This window comes from Hoplias malabaricus, chromosome 16 (assembly GCF_029633855.1).
Source record: "Hoplias malabaricus isolate fHopMal1 chromosome 16, fHopMal1.hap1, whole genome shotgun sequence".
Lineage (NCBI taxonomy): Eukaryota > Metazoa > Chordata > Actinopteri > Characiformes > Erythrinidae > Hoplias > Hoplias malabaricus.
This window is the reverse complement of record NC_089815.1, coordinates 20,923,322-20,941,824: the sequence shown is the minus strand read 5'-3', so window position 1 is coordinate 20,941,824 and position 18,503 is coordinate 20,923,322. Positions and strand designations below refer to the sequence as shown.

Sequence of the window (18,503 nt, the reverse complement as noted above, 5' to 3'; positions counted from 1 at the left end):
AAAAGCCTGTCCGGCTGCTATAAAAATACATCTATTGTATTGAGCTCCTCTCCCCATCCCCTACTGCACAGAGTATACACACACATTCACACATACACACACACACGGACACAGAAAGAGAGAGCAGCACAGGACAGAGACAACCGCACCAATACTACACACCTCTCTCTTTCTCTTTTTATATTATTCTCTCACTTTCTAACTCTCTTTTCCAGTTCTCTCTTTCAGTATTTGTCATTTTCTATTTTCTCATCTTTACTCTTATACTCTCTCTCTCTCTCTCTCTCTCTCTCTCTCTTTCTCTCTCTCTTTCTCTCGCTCTTACTTTCAGTCAAACTCTGCTACATCCTACATCAAGTTCAAGAAACAGAGAAATCGTAAGACAATACGACAAAGATTAATACAAGAGAGACTGAGATAGAGGGAGAAAGACAGAGAGTGAAACAGTGAGATACCAACTCTCTATCATTCTTCTATTCTCTTTCTATCTGTTGTTGTATTAATAACTGTCATCCTCTCTTTCCTTAGTGCTCTCCCTCTCTCTCTCTCTCTCTCTCTCTCTAGCAATTAAATGTCTCTCGCTCACTTTTCTCAGCTATGCTGACATTTGCAGAGCAGTGTAAACAAGCATAATGACATCTGTGCACTTTTGCAAAAACATCACATTTTTCTCACAGCAACTTTAAAAAAAACAGGATCAAACCCTGAGAAGCTTGTGCCAATATTTAAAACAGGTTTGTGCAAATTGATGGATATTAGGAGTAAAAACAGGTGTCGGTTATTTCAGGGCAGAAAGAACCTGTTCACCCTGTGGTAAAGGTTAGGGAGATATTTATTGAAATAAGGGCAAAACATATGAAGCAAACTACTGCTTCTTATTGAACCACTGCTAATGTAATGTCATTGGACAGCTCACATTTCCCGAACAGTTATGCCAGCATTGATGCCCCAGAGATGCCCATGCTGTCTAGCATTGTGCTTGTGATAAGGGGTGAGGGAGAGCCATCAAACCCATCCAGAGACAGCAAGGTCACTTGAGCTCTCTTGGACTCCTGGTCTCGGATGGGTGAGGCATCATCAGGGATTGAAAAGGTGACCTTGGAGATTGGATCTCACTTGAAGTGAAAGTCACCTCGATCACCACATTCTCGATGCCAAGCACTGGACAGAGGGGTAGAATTCCACTGTGCTGTGGAGCAGAAGAGAACTGTGTTCTCTAATGTTATGGAGCTGGAGTGACACAGGACGCTAAGCTCACAGAAATCCCCCACCCTCACTAGACACACCTCGCAGGTGCTCAGCATCCAGGTGATTCCGCTCGTCCTTGCCGGTAAGGTGAGCGGACACTCCGAGCGCTCCGGTCAGAGCAAGCAAACCAGAACCACTGCCCAGAGCCAGACCAGATGGGTGAGGGGTCAGAGGAATTCCCGCTGTGTGGTGGGACAAGTGCTGGAGCTGCTGCTGCTGAGAGAGAGAGAGAAAGAGAGAGAGAGAGAGAGAGAGAGAGAGGGAGAGAGAGAGAGAGAGAGAGAGATGAGGGGGGAGGGGGGAGTTTGAGAATAAAAGACAGAGTGAGAGAAAGAGAGGAAGAAAGGAAAAACCAGAAAGATAAAAGAAAAATGAATAAAGTGAGATGGACCAATAGATAGATAGATAGATAGATAGATAGATAGATAGATAGATAGATAGATGTTTACAAGGTAGTGAAAAACGAGATGAAAAAGAGAAGAAAAGAGAAGAAAAAAACACATCACAAGCAGATAAAGAGAAGTCATTCAGCTGTGGGCTAAATTACTGCCTGTTTTGTACTGTTTTCTGAGTGTGTGTGTGTGTGTGTGTGTGTGTGTGAGTGAGAGAGAGAGAGAGAGAGAGAGAGTGTGATTGAAAGACTCTCTTCACCACGTTTTTCTCAGTTCTGATCATTTTACTTCACTTAAGCCCACTGTTAGAGCTCCCACAATACAATAACAGTACAGACAGAGAGAGAGAGAGAGCGAGAGAGAGAGAGAGAGAAGCAGATAGAAAGAGATTTATATATAGAGAGAGATTAATGTTATTATCCAGTGTGAAATGTGTTTATGTGTTTCTGATCTTATGCAAAGATCAGAGTTAAACAAAAATAAATAAATAAATCCCCCAAATTCTTTGTCCTAATCTGGAAGTACAGACTGATCCCAAAACAACAGAATATTGAAAACAAGAAAAATGAGAAACTAGACAAGTCTAGTTTGCCAGACTGATATTAGCTATATAGTCATTGTCACAGAGGTGTTTCTGGCATTTCAAAAACAGGAAAGCCCAAAATACATCCCCTTGCCACTGGAAGGTCTGGTGAGGCTTTGGTGCTTCATATCAATGTCTTTGTTTACATGTGGTTTTTACTGTGATTGTGTTGTACAGAAAATATGGAGGGCAAGACTAATAAACGCAGAAATGAAAAAGGAGCACAAAGTTTTCTTCATAATATAACATCAGCATCAGTGTTTCTCTTGTTATTTTTATTTAAAAATAAATACAAGATGATCTACCACCAAAGAACAAAGAAGACCAAGAACATTTTGTTGATTTTAAGAATTAAAATGACCTATTTATTCAGTGTAACAGGTTAAAGCATGTGAAGTTTAAGGAGGCTGTGCACAGCTATATGGAGTTTTATAAACTCACTAACGCCACAAAATGTCTCCCCACCACTTCCCTTTACAATATTTCAGGCAAAGACACACACTCAAGTGAAATAAGACAAATTCAGCAGTCCTCCTCTCTCTGTGAGATATTATATGTGTGTAAATGTTGCTGGGTTCTGAGCCGTCTTGCTGAGCAGAGCAGAGAAATGTACCTAACCAACGCAGAGCTTCGGCTCTGGCCAGCGTTCATGGTGCCGGGCCAATCACAACCCCAGAAACACACACAAACGGAGATTGTTCCTGTGTTATTTCCTACTACTCAGCCACGGTTCACGGTGAAAAACCTACTTTTCTTTGGTTCCAGCTGGGAATGAACTAAGTCAGTGGAAACGTGCTGAACAGTTCCACAATTAATTTACGAACTGGAACCATTCCAGTTCCTTGTCGGTGGAAAAGCGATATGTGAAATATGGCTGAACTAACAGTTCCTACTTGCGCATGCTCGTTTCAGCATTAGGAGTCAGTCATCAGTCAGTAAGAGAAAATGCCTCTTCTAGGTAATAACATCACAATCACAGCTGACAAATGATTACAGAGATCATTCGTAATTAATCAAATGATTTAGTTTGCTTAGTTGTGAATAAATCGCTGGATTTAGTGTAGTGTAGAAAATAAATATTTGAATCACATTACAATTACAGTGTCACACCCTTGCTGTGTCCTGTGCTGTCATGTCCCCAGTCCATTCCAGTCCCTGTTCCAGTTCGGTGTTCAGTCTCCTGTTTGTACCCCTTTGTACCTGTCCGGTCTGTTTGTACCTTTCTGTACTGTACTAATCTGGTCTGCTTGTACCTCTCTGTGCTTGGGTTTGTCTGTTAATGTCCATCATCTTGTTCTTCTGTTTAATCCACATTTTCCAAGTTCTTAGTAGTCTTTGTTTGCATCCTGTTTGTTTAGTCCAGGTTCTGCTTGTTTAATTCTTGTTCGGTGTTTATCTCCTTTGGCCTGTGTTTAGTTTCTTAGTCCTGTGTTTAGCTCTGTTCCCTGTCTTGCCTCTAGTTGTTTGTCTTAGTTATTAATCTATTCTTCACTCTTTTTTGTCTTGAGTTTGTTAGTCTTCCTTGGTTCTTTGGTTTTCTTTTGTTTCAATAAATTCTGTTTTATTGCATTTGAGCTTGCCTCCCTCAGTCCACCCATCATTACAAACAGCTGTTAAACATCATATTTAACTGCATTATTTAGTATATTATATGTGATTAATCACCTGATTTAATGTAGCCAATCCTGAATAATCTCAGACGTTAGTGAATTTAATTGAGATTAAACATATTTGGTGTATTTGTTCATATATGTCTTTAAAGAATTGAAAGTGAAAATAATTTGTCATAAATGTAATAAATTGTGAATATGTTCCTAGGAATATCTGTTTTGAATATATTTATTCTACATTTTGTTTTCTTTGGTTCAATTTTTTTTAAATGTCCTTTCTTGTTAATAAATAAATAAAAATGTAAAAAAGATCCTATAGTGTTAATTCAGAATTCTGGGCTGCACTATAAAAGTCGGACACCCATGAACTATGTGAACAGTTAAGTAACACGTATTCTACAGGACATTTACATAATAATAATGACATATTGACACATGAATATAAAATGACAACATACTAATAATAAATATGACATCATTATTTTCATAAAATATATTGCACAAAAAAAAAGAAATATAAAACATTCCACCTTTTGTCTTATTTAATTCTCTGTAATGTTAAAGTCTTCCAGAAATAATAATGAAATAATGAAAATAAGCACATCCATCTGAACAGCGGTGAAACCATTTTCATTTTCACACAGCTGTGTATATGTACTTGAAGTGGTCAGAGGTCACTCACCCCAATGATGGCATTGAGCTCAGCCATGGTGACTTGTTTAGCTCGCTCCACAGCCTGCACCACCTGCTGCTGGTGCTAAAAACACACCCGCACAAACACACACACACACAAATGCACACACAGGGTTAGAGTCAGTAAACACTGTATGAGGAGAACATAAATATGCACAAGACGATGGGAAACAGCAATACAGATGACAAGTAAAGAAACATACACACTCTCTCTCTCTCACTCTTACACACACACACACGCACACACACACACACACACACACACACACACACACACACACACACACACACACACACTATACAATGACCTTAACCACATACATAACAAACAACTGCAATGCAAACCATACAACAAACAGTCAAACACACAAAGGCAAACAGCCCTGAACAGAAAGGTGGGAAGGCACATATTTGCACCCTGCTTCCACACACACTCAATACACCTGTAAACACACACACACACACACACACACACTGTAAACACAGAGTCCACATCATCCTGGCCTTTCCTCTCTGTAGATGCCCAAAATGGACAACTTTATCTCAAATTCCCTTAAAAAGTGCATCAAGTTTTTTGTCTCACGCAGCTACATGTGGGTTCATGTTTTTGTGTCATAAAGTCTTACAAAGCCTTCCATTCTTCCTGTATCTGTGTGGGTTTCCTCCAGGTGCTCCTGTTTCCTCTCTCAGTCCAAAAACACACGTTGATAGATGGACTGGCTGAGTGAAATTGTCCACAGGTGTGAGTGTGTGTGAGACAGGGCTAGTGTGTGCGAGACAGGGCGAGTGTGTGAGAGACAGGACGAGTGTGTGAGAGACAGGGTGAGTGTGTAAAATTGTCCACAGCTGTGAGTACGTGGACCCACTCTATGGATCATAAATCGGTTCAGTGACAGACAACAAATAAATTGGTTTCATCATGTCATGTAGGATGCATTTATAAATAATAATGACTTGTAAAAACATTGTTGGCTATATTTTGGCGACTACAATGACTTGTTGTATTAAAAGGAGCTAAGCGAGGAAGGACTTTAACAAATGTTTAGTTTGTCGAGGGGCTTAAACTGAGAAGAAAACAAGTGAATAATTTAGCAATGTCTAATGAGTTTTCGGAGGAGACTCGTCAGGACAGCGCGGCTGGTGCATTTCTCTGAGGGTCTTAATAGAATGAAATATGACATTAATAAATTTGCAGCGCTAATATTCTTAAATCGCTGTGGAATCTCATCAAAGGGGAGGAGAGAGAGGGCTGAACAAGCCCAGGCTTTGAAGTGGCGAGTGGAAAATGCACCTGTCGGACGCACGTAATGGAATTAACTTTGAATTTTCCTTCAGTCTCTGGAAGATTAGTGGCTCTTTGTGTTCCTGAGAGTAAAAGAGCAACAGGGTTCCCTCCCTAGACATGAATTTTTAGCCTTTTAGTGAATTCCCCCTCAGTCTTGTATGTGTGTGTGTGTCTAGTGCCCTTCATGGATGTTTTCCGGTGGGTGAAGCAATATGGCTGGGTGGAGCAATGTTTCATATAAATACATCATGCAAAAGGGGGAAAACAACTAGAGCTGTTTCAGACAGAGATATCTATGAAGCTGCAGACATGAGGAATTGAACTAACCAATCAATCAATCAATCTTTAAGCAACATTGGCAAATTGTATACATTCTGAAATGTGTGTAAAACAATCTGATTTCTACAGAACAGCTCTAGAACATCTGTACTACAACTAGAACTTCATTGTACACTGTGTCTGCCATTTTGTATTGTTGCTGGAATTTTCACTGACAAATTAGACACATCATTTAGTGCAATTTCAAGGTCCACAATGCATAGATCAATGCAATTGGAAAATTGTATCCAGCACATATTTATGAAGAGTGTATAACATAGCTTCCAAAAATGTGTTCAGTCCTTCCATGATTGTGTCTGAAAGGTCTCCCTATTCACTAATCTGTGTATAACACACTATGCTGTACACTATTATAGGGAAATGAATTCAGGAGGGGTGACACGGTGGTGCAGCAGGTAGTGTCACTGTCACACATCTCCAGGGTCCTGGAGGTTGTGGGTTCGAGCCCCACTCTGGGTGAGCGTGAGGAGTTTGGTGTGTTCTACACGTGTTCACCCCGTGAGTTTCCAAAAACTCACGCTGATAGGTGGATTGGTGACTCAAAAGTGTCCAAAGGTGTTAGTGTGTGAGTGTATTTCGCCCTGTGAAGGACTGGCGCCCCCTCCAGGGTGTGTTTCTGCCCTGTGCCCAGTGATTCCGGGAAGGCTCTGAATCCACTGGGACTCTGAACTGGATAAGCGCTTACAGACAATGAATGAATTCAGGATTGTAGGTAAAGATTGTGTGTTTTTACCAAACATGGCAGTGGATTATGGGTAGTTGCTATCAACTAGTGTACATTAGTTGTACACTACCTTTTTCCAGTATATTGTGGGATTGTTTGAGTGCATTGAAAATGATATGCTATGCTTTCGAACACGACTACAAAATGGCAGAAAACAAAAATAGTGTACTATTTAGTGAATAGGACACAGTTTTGGACGCAGCACTAGTCTGATAACTATGCAGCAACTGCTTCTACAAACACTAGTATCATAATTTTCCTCATTCTATTATTCTGGAAAAGAAAACTAAAACGAACATTATTATCAATTCTGTGTGTTGTCGAATTTTGCAGATTCTAGGTACCAAGCTAAAAAAGTTTTCTTTAGCTTTTCTATAGCTTTAAATCTACAACATGTTTAGGAAGAGGGGAAAAACAAAGAAAGGGGGAGAAAGAGAGAGAAAGAGAAAGAGAGAGAGAGAAAGAGAGAGAGAGAGAGAGAGAGAGTCGTCAGTCAATGTCAGCATACCTCCTGAGAGAGGAAAGGGATGATCTGAGCACAGATAGCGCTGAGCCGCTTCACAATCTCCGCCTGTCAGAGAAACACACACACATGGTTACATTAGCAAAAGTCAGGTTATTATATTTACAATTCCTAGTAAAGAAAAATTTAAAGGGGCAGCCATGGCCTAGTGGTTAGGGAATTGAGCTTGTAACTGAAAGGTTGCAGGTTCTATCCCCAGAGCCGGCAGATCATGACTGAAATGCCCTTGAGCAAGGCACCTAACCTCCAACTGCTAGAGCTACCCACTGCTCCTGGCATGTGTGCTCAATGCCCCCTGGTGTTCACTAGTGTGTGTGTAAATGTGTGTTTCACTGCACGGATTGGGTTACATGTATATATATATACACCTTACAGTCTCCACTACACATCTGTTAATACAAGGCTGAATTTCTTCAGTGTTCTAGACACTGATTGCCTCAGACCATCAGCATAAGATCATAAACAAAGTCTCATCTGCAAATGTAACACAGCAACACACACACAATAGAGCTCCACTTTCATGCCGGATTCATTTAAACAGTAAATATTAACTTCAGCTATGAGCTCTGATACACTGTTACATCAGTAAGAGTCTAGTGTGTAGATGAGAAACAAAGCTTATTTGAACAACAAGGGATTTAAACAAAGAGATAGCAGAAAAATGAGAGAGAGAGAGAGAGAGAGAGAGAGAGAGAGAAGCTATTAAGCTCAGCTGTGTTGGTGGATGTCATTTTTCATGTGCACTTCTGACTACATCTCTGTTTTCATCTCCTGCTCTCGTTCAGCTGCTGTTGTTTGTGTGTGTGTGTGTGTGTGTGTAAGCTTGAATGCTATGCTATTCATTCATCTATTTTCCTCCGTTGTAGGAGAGTGGGGGTGTACTCTCGGCCTGAAGAGTCTGAACAGATTCAGTCTACTGCCACAAGAACACACACACGCGCACACACACACACACAAATATACACACGATTACTAATTATGTACTCACTCAGAGAAAAAGAGATAACTGCACACATGCACGCACACACACACACACACACACACACACACACACACACACACACACACACATGACTCTTTCTCCCCTCCCTCTAGGTGCTCTCTCACACTAACCATCTTCCCACACAGCCATTATTTTCCTTTCATCCTTTTCTCTTGCTTCACCACTTCTCTTTCACCCTCTGTCTCTCTCTCTCTCTCCCTTGTTTCTGCCCTCACAGTCCCTGTCATACACACACACACACACACACACACACACACACAAACACGCACGAACACACACACACACACACAGAGGTGACATTTCACAGAGGAAACAGGATGTAAGACAGATGTACTCACATATAAGTCATGTTTGTAAAGATACCAAACGATTTCTCATTTGAAATAAATCTCTGATCTTTTAAAGTCGTTTTTTTCCAAACACATTAAATAAATCACATTTTATTAAAAATGTACTTTTATAAATCTTTTTCCCCAGTTTGTTCATTGTTCTCACCCACTTATTATATAAGTCCCCAAGCTGTATAGACATGAGACTTGAGAAGTAATCCCAGCTTATTTACAAGCTACTGCTAACATGACTGTAAAGCTCAACACACTTGGAGGAGAACACTCACTGCCTAGTAAACAAATGCCAGTGCTGGCCATCCTCCAGACCCAAAGTCTTGTTTCTGATTGTTGATGTGATGGAAGACAGCTGGCTAGGGCCTGAAGAGCAGCGTTCATTTGAAATGAAGGGTATCACTAGGTATGTGGGAAGTCTTGCGGTATGTGAGTCTTGCGAGGATTTGAGGACATTCAGCAGACACGAGGACACGAGTGAGGACAGGTACTGACGCTGGATGATAAGTTCCAAATCACAAATTCAGCCACTCCACCTCAGTCCAAAGGTGTTGAAAGGTGCTGGGACAGTCCAGAGGATGTAGTTTTACTGCTCCACTGACACTTGACAGTGGGAATGGAGATTCACAAGCTTTTCACATCTGTGTCCACAAGGGGTGCCACTTAAAGTATCTAATTTACTGATGACATATTGTGGTTAAGTACATTTCTTAAAGAAATTAAAAGTATTGCCAACAGTGCAGTACTGAAAAAAGCTCCGCACATCAAACAGATCATTAAACAGCAGTGTGTGTTATTTTTGGAGCCTGTTTGAATGTGTGTGAATGTGTTTGAGTGTTGGTGTATGAGTGCGCAGAAGTCCTTTATTTTTTTCTTGACCTTGCTTGTATTCCCAGTTCTGTCACCATTAGCCTTATTGACAAAGTATGAGCACAGCCGCACGTCCTTCAAGCACAGCGCCTTGTGGTATGCAAACGTTTTCTTACGATGGCTCAGTTCTTTGTGCTGGGGCCAGTTACCAAGGCTTTTTCCCTGCTTTTTCTGACTGTAATTGAGCAGTAGACACCGTAGCAGTAACAGAGATTAGACTGTATTATCCTTTTAGAAATGCACCACGTTCATACAGGATAATACAGAATAAAGAGTATTATTAGAGAGAGAGAGAGAGAGAGAGAGAGAGAGAAGGTCTTAGGAAACGAGAGGAGGACACAGACATAAGAAAAGACACAATGGCACAGAGATATAGAGAGGTAACTGTAGAAAGAGTGAGAGATGAAGTAAGAGAGAAACAGGGTGAATTAAAGGGGGAGTTGGGAGAGAAAAAGGGGAAAATAAGACCAAGAGAAAGAGAGAGTGAGCCTGAGGGAGAGAAAGGAAAGCAGAAATAAGATAAGGAGAGAGAGAGATTATCCATTACAGCTGTATTCATTTTCAATGTCTATGTCAAAAAACAGAAGGAACTATTTAAACTGCTACAAAACATGTTAAACACAGGTATCAAGGCGTTATCAAATCTACAACACTGGACTCCCCTTTGCACACCCTGCCATCACTTCCAACTCTTCCATCATGCCAGGTTCAGAGAAACCAACATGTTAAAGCTGTATCCTTGCATCAAAAGCTGTTCCCAAAGGAGTCACTGCCCTTATATTCTCCTTCAAAAGCATGTGCAGATCCCAGAGATCAGAAAACAAATAACAAGTCAACATTCTGATATTTAACATAATTACACAATTACCCCAACAGGAACACCAGAGAGCAGGTATGGTTCGGGTGGTGGATGATTCTCAGAGCTGTAGTGACACTGATGTGGTGGTGGTGTGTTAGTGTGTGTTCAGCTGGTACGAGTGGATCAGACACAGCAGTGCTGCTAGAGTTTTTAAACCCCCTCAGTGTCACTGCTGGACTGACCACCAACCGAACATCCAGGCAACAGCATCCTTTGTCCAGTGATGAGCTACTGTCTCTAACTTTACCTCTACAAAGTGGACAGAGAGTGGGCACAGTATTGAAAAACTCCAGCATCCACTCGTACCAGCTGAACACAGACTAACACACAGCCACCACGTCAGTGTCACTATAGCATGGGGAATGATCCACCTCCTAAATCATACCTCATACCTGCCCTGGTGGGGCCTGACCATTGAAGAACAGAGTGAAAGGGTGTAAAGGATGTATGCAGAGCAATGCATGGACTAGTCTGTAATTGTAGAACTACGAAGTGCTCCCGTCTAGTCAGTGGAGCTGATGAATACAAAATCATTGTACAGACGAATTGGCTCAGGAGTATCTCAAGAAATCATTGTCAGATTGCTGTTGTATCAAGACATGCAACCTGAAGCTGTATTACATAAGAAGAAAGCCATGCATCAGCTGTATGAAGAAACACTGCTGAGTTCTCTGGGCCTGAGCTCATCTCACATGGTCCAAGTTTCATCTTGTTTTCAGGAAAAAAGTTCTTAAAGTTCTTTGTATAGAGTTATCCAGATTCTTATAAGAGAAAGGTGCAAAAGCCAGCAACTCCCATGGTCTTGGTTGGTGCATCAGCGCCCACAACATGACTGATTTGCATCTTAGAAGGTACCATTGTCGTTGAGGCATATGCTGCTTTCAAATGTGAGTCGGGTGGAGGTTTTCTCCGAGGTCCGACTCGTTCCCCTGACTTGGTCTAGTTCATGTGGTTTTTGTAGGAAGTTTAAAAAAAACATTCTCTGAAGACATCATGTTGATTTTAGCCTTTCTACTGGTGTTTTTGAGCATAAAAATAGCAAAACAACATATGCGTTCATTGTAGGTGTTTAAAACAGCATCACTCTCAGAATTAAGTACAAATTGTACATTATTTAAGGAATAGAACACAAGAGAGAGTGTGTTATCATGAAATAACATCACGGCTGAGATGCGGTGCAAGCACGACCCGAAGGCTCGGTTCTAAATTTGCTTCTAAACCCCAAGTCATGACTTACATGCAAGGTTACTGCACTATGTAGGGAATGAGGAATGATTTGAGACGCCCTAATGTGTAGCTAAAAAAAAAGCTCATCACAAACGCTAAGGACAGTTACAGCAACTGAATCTCTGATGGGCTTTCTCCACTGGTTTTCTGTCTTTGTTTTTCTTGTTTTTATGTTCTTAATCTGGCTTTGTCTCAAGTCATTAAATGTCTTATTTTGTGTTTGCGTTGAATTAAACGGTCATTAGCACCAGTCACTGCCATCAGTCTCCATTTATTTCAAGTTAAACTTAGAGTTAAACTTGTTAATAACAGTGATTGAGTATAAACTAAGTAAACTGAAGAAGGTCTATTGGTGTGAAACATGTACAGAAGCTAATTTAGCGGTGAAAATTTTGATAACGACAGCTGAGCTTCAGCATAGAATTTTTAGCAACAGCATTCAGCGGACTGATACCGTGGTTGTGAAAAAAACGTGCTATCACGGTTTAGAATGTTTCTCAATCAATCAGAGTGTGCGACCGGAACTAACTGTTTTATAATATTTTATATTTTATTTTTGATGGACTGTTACGTGTGTTTACATCACAACTTTGGCAGTTTGTGCTAAGTTGAAAATATCCAATGTGTCAGTTTTTGACTTCTGAGGGTTTTCATGTGGTGCTTCCTGGTGGGAAATTTGTTTTTCCGATAAAATCAACACCACTTGAATGCAGCACTATATTATGATTTTAGGGAAACATGCTGTCATCAAGGCAATGTCTTTTCTTGGGAAGTACATGGTTATTTCAGCAAGAATGTTTTAAATCCTAACTGTTCTGCCAATGGGGTTGGTAGTACATACACAGATCAATTGTATTGCTAGCTAATCGTACATTTTCAATGCTAAAACTTCCTCTTACTGGTTTTGGTTTAAGATTACGTTTAGGGTTTACCCACATTTACACCACTTTTTTTGTTTTGTTTTATTCATGAGAAACTGGAGGACACATCGGAATCAAAGAAATTCAGAGCCATGCTTTTTGCACATTTTATACTAAGCTATGTTAATCTTCCTAAGCTTCCGAATTATTCAGCAGGAGCAGCACCAAAATTCTGCCAAAATTCCAGAGTGCAAAAAAACTACTGGCAAGCAAGAGTGACTGGGATTGTGCGCTGGTTTAATACGTGTGGGATTCCTTTCTGTGGAGTGAACGAGCTCTTCTAATGGCTCTGCATTATAGTCCCAGCCAATGCTGCAAGGTGCGCTTCAGAATAGCCATCTGTGAAAGTGTGTGTGTGTGTGTGTGTGTGTGTGTGCACGCACGCATGTGTGCACAGGTGTGTGTGTGTGTGTGTGTGAGAGAGAGAGAGAGAGAGAGAAGCCAGCAAAACATGGTGAGGGGTAAACCAGTACTAAAAGGCATGGGGAAGTATATTTAATATTAGCCCCAAGCCAATGAAAAATAAGGATCTGTGGCCACAATAACAACAACATCTCTACGGAACATACACTGATATGGATTTAGAACGAAGGATTTAGTGGTTGCTTGTCCTCATTTGCTGCAGCAAAAGCTTCCACTTCTGGGAAGATTTCACACCTGATGTTGGAAGGTTGCTGTGAAGACTTAATGACAATCAGCCTCATATTTAATAATGATAATGAGCTCAGGATGTTGAACGATTAGCTCAGACATACCCCAAAGGTATTGGAATGTGCTCCATGACTCGAGAACAAAGTTAAACTGTTCCACATCCCAAACTGATGTTTGGTGTTGAGCATAGTAGCTTTAAGCTGATTTATGCTTCTAGATTGACTTGACTGAAGCTGTATCCTGCGCAGGTGCCCTATGCCATTGTGGGCGTTTCTACTTCTGCATTGGTGTCTGCGTCACTTGGAAATTATGCCACCAAACAACTAGGGCTGAATCCCAAATATCTTCCTTCACCCTATGTAGTACACTATGTAGTGGTATAGTAAATCTGTGCTTGTTCTCACAGTATTCCGGCTCCTCATAGCAAGCTATTTTTCCGGAGGCGTGCGTATTTTTCCCATGTTCCACCTTTCTATTTGTTCTACGATGTCCAAACCAATCTCAGAGGAAATCTCTCGCCATGAATTTGCTGCTGTCTGCAGTCTCTGGAGTGTGGGGAAGAGGAGTTTATGTTTCTGGACTTCTCTACTTAGCTTGATCCCATGTTTGTCTGACTGCGGACCAATCGCAGTCGTTGTGGTCTGTATTGATATGGTGTGTAGTTCCATTTGTGAGGAGGTGCGTGTGAGTCTATGGTGAAGGGTTTGGGTCCACTGAGGATCTACATGTCTACAGTGCATTAGGCTCATGTGTAACTGCTTCAGAACATCCCATTCCATCTACGGAGATGATACAAGCTGCGCGTGCACTATTGAATATCCATAATAAGCAGATATCAAATTATATCATATTATAAGCCATGAATCTTATTTGCAGACAATCAGTTTGACATCAGAAGAAAAGCAGCACTTATGACAGTCCTCACCGACAGATTCTGGATAATAAAGCTTCATAGATGTTTATGTAGGTTTATATCAGATGACCTTATATATGATGACCTTATGAAGGTGCCATGAAACCGTTTTTTCAACACCAGAATTTGCAACATGTTAAGCCTGGGGTCATATTAGAGGGGCGGGGAGTGGCAGTTGCTGCAATGGGTAATAGTCACTGAAAAAAAAAAAAACATAAATAAAGGAAATCAGAAAAATAGACATACAGGGGATAAAGGTGGGTGCTAAAGATGAACAGGGAATAGAGAGAAAAGAGTGTGTATATATACACACAAACACACACACACAGCCTGCCCTAACCCTTACGCTGGCTAAGGCTTATCAGTGCCCCCCCCACACACACACTGCTCTAATGGAGCAGCTCCTTTCACTCTACAAACACTGAAAGGCAAATATTTGTTAGCAATGACGCACTAATCACTGATTGTGGTCACAGGCACAGAGGTATTCAATAAAGGCCTCATTTTCTCTTTTTCCCCTCATTTCTCTTCTCCCTCGTTTATCTCTCCCCCCCTTCCTCTCTCTCTCTCTCTCTCTCTCTCTCTCTTTCTCTCTCTCTCTCTCGCCATCTCCCTCTGACTCACTCGCTCAATCATTCACTGTGCTCACCCCCCCTCTCATTTTGGCTTGCTCTAGTGCTCTTTCTTTTTTTCCCCATTCTCTCTCTCTTTTCCTCTGGGCAGAGTGCCAGCATCTCTTCCCTGGCGCTGAGCCAACATTCTCCTCCTCCTCCTCCTCCTCCTTCTCGTTCCCCCTCACATGCCCCCCTCCTCTTGCTCCCTCTCTCTCTTTCTCTCTCTCACTGATTGATGGCCCCTCCATTTGGGAAAAGGAGGAAAAGAAACAGAGAGAGAGAGAGAGAGAGAGAGAGAGAGAGAGAGGAAGGCTGTAAAGCACTAATATACACACATGCTAATGCACATCATCACACATACAGTGGAGCATGCACACACATGCACTCAAAATACACACACACTGTTAAATGTGAATGGAAAATACTACAGTTTTCAAATGGGAGGATGTGGACACACAAACAGACAAATGTCTAGAGATTCTTCCTGACGCTCTCTCTCTCTCACACACACACACAAACACACACACACACTGTCCTCCCCTGAGATAATGCCTTGTTGTAAGGAAGCACAGTCCTGAGGCTAAATTCGGTCCAGAGTAAATGTTTATTTTTAAGCATTGCTCTGCTCTCTGCCCCATTTCAGCTTCATTTACATTCACAGTTCACATTCTCACACACGTCCACTCTCCTGGAGCTGCCCAAAATATCTGTCCTTATATCACTTATCATGATACTGACCACTCCAATGTCACAGTACCGCGTACCGTACAGCCCTTTAAATCAGTTCAGTTCAGCTTTAAATCTCATTAATACACTTCCCCTTCACTGCAAATGTGGCCCGGCCAAGACACGTCTGATGGCCAAGTTCAATTTAGCGCTGGAGTTATTTTTTTATTACGCTGCTTAAAATATTATTTTTATTGGTTAGCAGAGGTAAATTAATTTTATACATTCTTATTTAAAATTTTAAAATATTTAATTTTGATGCGCCAAGTATATTTATGAGTACAAACAAATGAAGTGAAACATGGTGAGGGGCTCTTACAGCCTCCCACTCTTTCACAGTTTGATGTGTACTGTGAAGTCAGGACTACAATGCATGCATCTGTACTAAACATGTACAGACTTATTTATCCTGCCAGCATTTACACTGAATTAGGTATTTTTATTACAAGCAAACTTCAAATGATTTAATGTATACAGGAGGGATATATGCAAATACTAAATATAAGGGGTGCGAGAAACTGCTGATTTTTGTGTACCCAGGGGGTGAGGTGGGGGGACTGATCCTATTATGAATACAGACGTATGACTGTATGACATTCATTCATTCATTCATTCATTATCTGTAAGCGCTTATCCAGTTCAGGGTCGCGGTGGGTCCAGGGCCTACCTGGTATCATTGGCCGCAAAGCGGGAATACACCCTGGAGGGGGCGCCAGTCCTTCACAGGGCAACACAAACACACACACACATTCACTCACACACTCACACCTACGGACACTTTTGATTCGCCAATCCACCTACCAACATGTGTTTTTGGACTGTGGGAGGAAACCGGAGCACCCGGAGGAAACCAGCTTGGACACAGAGAGAACACACCAACTCCTCACAGACAGTCACCCAGAGCGGGAATCGAACCCACAACCTCCAGGTCCCTGGAGCTGTGTGACTGTGACATTACATGCTGCGCCAGGGTATGCAATTTCTAAAATTAATTTAAAAAATTCTATCTCATTATTTGTAACTTCACCAATTATATGAAAAAAAATCTTTAAATAGCAATAAATAAATAAATAAATAAAAACTAAATGTTATTAATGCAAAGCATAATAGCACCCCCTTGTGGAGTCTCTGTTAACATTACTAGCTGTGAGTGAGTGAGTGAATCTGCCTGTGCCCAAATGAGTGAAACAGACTGTATGTAAGTGACTGAATGAATGAGTCAGTGAGTGAGTAAGTGAGTGAGATACAAAAGGAACACTGCAGACTTGGGTACAAGAAACACTAGGGAAGATGTTGTATTTTGGCCCCTGGGCTCCCCCTACAGTTGCAGTGTGTAATTCACTATAACAGCACGGTCCTGAAATCAAGGCAGTGGTTTCCTACCCTCCAAGTTACATAGTTCAATTTCTGCAGTGCTGAGCATGGAGTAGCAATGACAGATGCTCTGTTCTCCCTATTACAGCTCAGTGGATCATCACAATGATTTTGAGCTTTAAATGTAAGGTACAAATACTACCTAGTGTTTCTTTAAGCAAGAACACTAAACTATCATAATAAGAATCCCTGGGCAGCACTTTTCAAACTGAACTGACCTACGTGTAGGTACCTTCAGATAACAGAGTCTGCCAACATTTTTACATTCAGTGCTAAATACAGTTCTATGGAATCTGGACTCTTGAGAATGTAGTGTTAGCTGCTTCATAATAAAAGAAACAAAAGATTTATTAAGTTGAACAAAATGATGGTCAGTGTCCTACATTTAAACATAACATGCATGAACATAGAAGGACGTGGCAGCAGATTCTATTGATTTAAAATTGTATACAGACATTGTGTGAAATTCTGACCCAGACTTTACGGTGGGGAGGACTTTAATTTTTACCTGTGAGCGACTGTGAACAGCTAACGGAAACCTGGAGGCCATTATTTATGTTTGTAAGCTTGTTCATCACAGAGTAAATATATCTAAGAAGTATTCCTTGCTGTAATCTCAAATCGCAAATACAACAGACACAATTTGCAGTAACACTGGCAGGACAAATATAAACACACACACACACACACACCTATACACACACACATATATACGTGCAGGTCCCTGAATACATGTGCATTCATGCATGCACAGATGCAAACACACACAGCAGGGAACCTCAGCCTTTCTGATCAAGAGACACAGCTATTATGCAAAAAAGGAAAGCTCCCATCACACACGCACACATATTAACACACACACACACACACACACACCCAACACACTGAATCTATAATGTGCTCCCACTCTTTCACACATAAGCACATTTCTGTCTCATTCCAAACAAGTTACGTCACTTCTACACTCTGCCTCATTATTCACTAATCAGCTCCATTACCAACACACACGCACTCACACACACACACAGAGAGAGAGAGAGAGAGAGAGAGAGAGAGAGAGAGAGAGAGACTGGGATAGAGTGAGACTGGGAGAGAGTGAAAGAGAGACCGAGAGACAGAGAGTGAGTGAGTGTCGCAGTGAAGACTTTTAGAACCAAACCACAATCAAGACAAATTTAACAAAATTAAACATAATAAAAAATGAAAAGACAAAAATGGGAAAACACTAACACATTAGTAGTTCACATTACATGTATAAAATATGATAGAGTCTATACAATATCATATTACACATAACATTATAAAAACACAATCTAATGAGAAAAAAACCCCAAACGTATCACTTTGCCTACTCTCCTTCTCTCCTGGTGCTTTCCTTGAAGGTGGCTGTAAAAATGTTTCCCAGTGACTCTGTTACTGAAATGTAGAAGAACTTACGCTGAGCTGAATGTTGTGCAAAGAAGTTGATTTTAATGAAGACATAATAATGTAAAACCCATGGCTCAGAGAGCGGGTGAATGTCAGAGTTAATGTTAGATGGAGCTGAACCCAGTCCACCTTCCACTGAGACAAGACTGAGACTGTTCATTTACTGTCTCAAAACAAAGA

General features: G+C 41.1%; 1 protein-coding gene across 3 annotated transcripts in view; it reads right to left on the bottom strand.

The window, feature by feature from the left end:
* Positions 1-18,503, bottom strand: part of tle2b (TLE family member 2, transcriptional corepressor b) — a 95,064-nt gene that overhangs the window by 25,668 nt on the left and 50,893 nt on the right. For 2 of the 3 annotated variants that reach the window (XM_066646980.1, XM_066646982.1), the window contains 3 exons: positions 7,383-7,445; positions 4,516-4,590; positions 1,287-1,464 (listed from right to left, as the gene is read on the bottom strand). In XM_066646980.1, the coding sequence (XP_066503077.1) occupies positions 1,287-1,464; positions 4,516-4,590; positions 7,383-7,445 (316 nt within the window). The remainder of the gene's footprint in view (positions 1-1,286; positions 1,465-4,515; positions 4,591-7,382; positions 7,446-18,503) is intronic. The other variant, XM_066646981.1, reaches the window with a different exon arrangement.